At 35.1% G+C, this 4,453-nt stretch overlaps 1 protein-coding gene across 1 annotated transcript; it reads right to left on the bottom strand.

Moving 5' to 3' along the window:
• Nucleotides 1-156: 156 nt before the first annotated feature.
• Nucleotides 157-943, bottom strand: LOC126848513 (cytochrome c oxidase copper chaperone). The gene is made up of 2 exons (XM_050589510.1): nt 781-943; nt 157-524 (listed from the first exon to the last, which is right to left on the bottom strand). The coding sequence occupies exons 1-2, from the start codon at nt 879-881 to the stop codon at nt 440-442; spliced, it is 186 nt and encodes a 61-aa protein (XP_050445467.1). The 5' UTR covers nt 882-943; the 3' UTR covers nt 157-439.
• Nucleotides 944-4,453: the final 3,510 nt, after the last annotated feature.

The raw sequence follows: 4,453 nt of genomic DNA, 5'->3' as shown, positions 1-4,453 counted from the left end.
CATGTGATTTCTCTTTTTGCTCTCATCCTATTACAAGCTTGCAGAAATTAAAGTTAGAATATGTCAATTAATAAAACAAAAAATAATTTGGACAGGAGATATATTTAGTCAGATGAATTCTATTGAAAGGATAATTATGATTTTTATTTCTTATGATTAATCATTACAACAATTTATTTTGTAATCTTTAAAGTTGTTCATAAGTTCATAAGAATTGTTTCAAGTTATCTACAATATGCAGAATTCTTACAACTTCACAGAAACATAATATTCATTTTTATTCTCTGTAAATTCTAGAAAGAAAATTATTTACAGAAACACATATATATACTTAAAAACATGTATATATGATATCTTAGCCATCTCGAGATTTGTTGCAGAACATTTTAACAGCAAAGATATCTTTGGTGACAATATTTATTACTCTCCTATATCTTAATTAAATATTAAATCCCATTGATCTCATACAAGTTTTATGCGCTTCTATAAGATCTCCACAATTTTCCTCGCCCTTTTCTATGATACTGAAAGCATATTAAACGTAATTCTATGATAAAAAAGTTTCATAAATAGAATAATACTTTAGAAGAAAAAAAAGATAAATCTTTTTAAATTAATTTTTGATATAATATTTTAGAAAAGAGAGCACGTGACAATAACATCACTGGCAATAACATCAAGATATGAATAAGAGTCCTATTTAATGCACATGATGAAATAAAAAGACCACATTTCTAACCTATAATAATATATACTTAATTTATGAATTATATCGCGCACCATGAGTCTCTCGCTTTCTTGGTTTCAGGACAGGCGCAGCAAGGTTTTAATTTCTTTTTCTCTTCCGGCTGCGCTTCCACTTTTGCTGCAGCGTTACCCATTTTTAATTAATTATAATGTAAAGAGAAGAGAGCACAAATTTCTAAGACAAGAATGTAAACGCCTTTCCGCGGCAAATTTTGCAAACTCTTGAAATAATACCATCGATAAAACATAATTATCAACGATCGGTTTTAATACACGATGGATCGATAATTGTACAGATATGTCGATAAAAAGATTATACATTGCATATCCGCGTAACAGATAATAATCACGCAAATATATAAATAATATATTTGCGTGATTATATATATATATATATTTTTTTTCAATTATTATTTTCTTATTTTTTTTTTTTACATATAGAAAGATGAAAGATTATAGAAGAAAAAAATATATATATATATGTATATATTTTATATATAATTATATATATATATATATATATATATGTATATATAATTATATATAAAATATATGTATATATTATCTTTTTTTTCCTTCTATAATCTTTCATCTCTCTATATGTAGAAAAAAAAAGAATAAGAAAATAATAATTGAAAAAATAATTACAAAATAATTTTTGAATTGATTTTTTAAAAGAAGTAAAATTTTAAGAAATGTGAAAATTACCATATGTATATATATAAATTTATATACGTGGGAGGGGTTACTTAGATAGGGGTCTGCCGATCGGATACATAAAACCTTGAAAGGCAGATGTCGGGGCGAAGTGTGATTATGTAGCAGGTGTATAGACAGTGTGCGCGTGACAGGTGGAGAGAGTTTTAATTCCCGCCTCAGACTGCCACCGATTTTTCGGAAAGTCTTAATTCGAAACCTGAATAAAATAATAAATTATTTATAGCTGCATATCATGGAAATTGAATCTAGTAATTAATATAATTTTTATGCATTATTTAAATACATGTATTTAAATAATATAATAATATAATTTTTTCTGAATTTTTCAGACCTTCTTATATGCACCAATCGTCGCAATTTCATTGCTGCGAGTAAACATAGCTAATTAGAATCTGATCTCATCGGAATTATACTGTGCTATGGTTGAAGAAAATTTGCGACGATTAATATCGATCTCTCGGCATTCATGCGAGAGAACAGCCGGGACTTCATTTTGGTATGCGCGGGCGGGACATTGTCTACTTATTTCGGGACATCGCCGATTTATTTCGGGCACCGATATGCGTGTAGATGCGCGCGTGGAATACGCGATCGAGATCGTGCGTGTCCCGGTATCGATGATTCGCTCGCGCGCACGCGCAGTCGATGGGAATGAATCCGCTTCTTATGCTCTTCGCGGCGCTTCATCAGTTTTTCTCAGGACGACACGATTTGCGTCGTGGCGTGAAGCCGATATATCCCCGTGTGATTCTTCTTTCTCGTTGACATAAACCACGGCACGAGGAGGAGGGGTGAATAATTTCGCCGGATGAATACAAACGTACGACTTCTACGATCGGCATGTCGTCGTGCATCTTCCCACAGCGTTTCTTCATGATAAGAATACCGTTTGCGAGCGACCACGAAAACCGATACGAAGAGATTCGGAGTCGCCATTTTCTCGATATGCGCATGTCGTGGAAAAGTCAATTTGTCGAGTAATTTGTTCAGTCTGTTCCAAGGGGCAACGTTCTTTTATGTCGATGAGCTTATAAATCCCGAGTTGCTCTATCTGCGTCATAAAATTGTCCGGCAAGCCGTAAAACGAATTCTGGCCCGCAATCGATAAATCTCCCGATTCAATTATATTAGTTTTGAAGAAGTCAATTAACTCTGTCGAAAATTGACGCGAACGACGATAGATCGATGATATATCGTAAAATGAAAATTAAATGTATTTCAACAAAACTTTGCGTTAAGAAATGGATGTTATATAAATCCACCATTAATTTGATTTATTTTCTCAGACGTCGAATTGTAAAATAATTTTTTTTTTTAATTTTGAGGCAAAATTATAGTGGCGTAATTTAAGTCCATCTTATTGACAATGAGATGCATCTTTAAAAGACTTTACGATAGTCGTGAGCCTTTAGATTTAGTTCTGGAGGAGAATGCATATAATTACATTTTAATTGCAACTGCGCTGATTTATTAAGTTTTATTTAAAAAATAAATATACGACTTTAGATCTCGCGTGTCATTCCTGTCGCGTATTGATCGATATCTTCGCTTGTAAAGAATAAGGATCAGCAACCCGTCTCACACGTGGAGTATAGTGTTTCAATGTCAGTTACAGGAAGTAACTCGATACAGTTGGCTTCTGAACACGTGCGGCGTGCTTAAGCGGAATAATATATCGCCTCCGAGCGGATGGGATTCGCACGATTAAACACTGAATCGACAGCACCTTCAATGATATCGATACGAATCAACCATATATTAATTCGCATAAATCGTGCATTAATAAATAAATAGATTTCCAATCGAAAACTTATTACACGCAAACACTTTATAATAATTCACGTGATAATAATCCATTCATTCAAGAAGATATTAAATAATTTATTAACTAAATAGAAAAAAAGAAAAGAATAAAATTCATTTATACGATATCGACTTTGAAACGAGCGAAAATTCGCGAAGCGTTGCTTCATCGAAGAAGGGCGAGGGTCGACGCGAGAATCGTTGGGGAACAGAAGGGCGCGTGCCAAGGGCTTGCATCTGCTGCATACACACACACACACACACACACATAGACAATCTCTTTTACAGCCCCTCGTTCTTTTACTAGAGAAGAGAGAAGGCCATCGCCACCAACACCGCTGTACATTGCCATTGACGTGTGCACAAGTCTCCGGTTACAAAAAAAAGGGAGGGACGTTTCCGCAGGAAGCACCGACGAGATCCCTCTTCTTTCGTCCCTCATCGAACGTTCTCATAAACGCGCGAACCAACCGTATTCGATGGTGGAATAATCGTATGTGCCATAATCGTATGCGGGATTATCGCGCTCCAGCGATCCGTGCAAACTCGCTCGCGAAATTGTAAAAAAGAGGAAGATTTTACACACTGCGATTGCTGTGATTCCGCATTACATTGCAAGAGATTTAACTCTCATGTCGCAGAGTATTACAATTCGGCTCGTTACGTGCGGCTAAACGTAACGGAGGCCGTACACATAACAAGTCGAGCGCAAAAAAAAATAACGCAAATTGCACGGCGAGCATTGCAAAATAAATACTAAATAAGATATCGCTTGAAAATAGTATGAGGGCATTTAAATTTGAGTAATTCGTTCGACAAAGTAAAATTATAATTTACACCGTTCGATTTCACTGTTATGAGGAAATAAAATCAAGAAGATTATATTAAATTTGAAATTGCTCTTAAAAATTGTCCGCTGGTATTGCTTTTAAAAGGGAAAATCTTATTTTTGTTACAGATTCGTAAGGTTGCACTTTCTTTCATTTTCTACGTCGAAGAAACGGAAAAAATACGTGATGGAAAAGAATTGTATTTGTGCGATTTAATAGGACTGCTGGCTACGAAACGAACCCACAGCCACGGCAATACGTCCCTGTATAGGAGGGCCCTGAAGGAAGGGGACCGGAGCCAGGTAAGCAGCTGCGGGCATCTGCAGGGGCAGCGGCAGCCGCGTGTTTAAATT

The sequence above is a fragment of the Cataglyphis hispanica genome, chromosome 3, assembly GCF_021464435.1.
Source record: "Cataglyphis hispanica isolate Lineage 1 chromosome 3, ULB_Chis1_1.0, whole genome shotgun sequence".
NCBI classification, from domain to species: domain Eukaryota; kingdom Metazoa; phylum Arthropoda; class Insecta; order Hymenoptera; family Formicidae; genus Cataglyphis; species Cataglyphis hispanica.
This window is presented reverse-complemented; position numbering and strand designations above follow the sequence as displayed.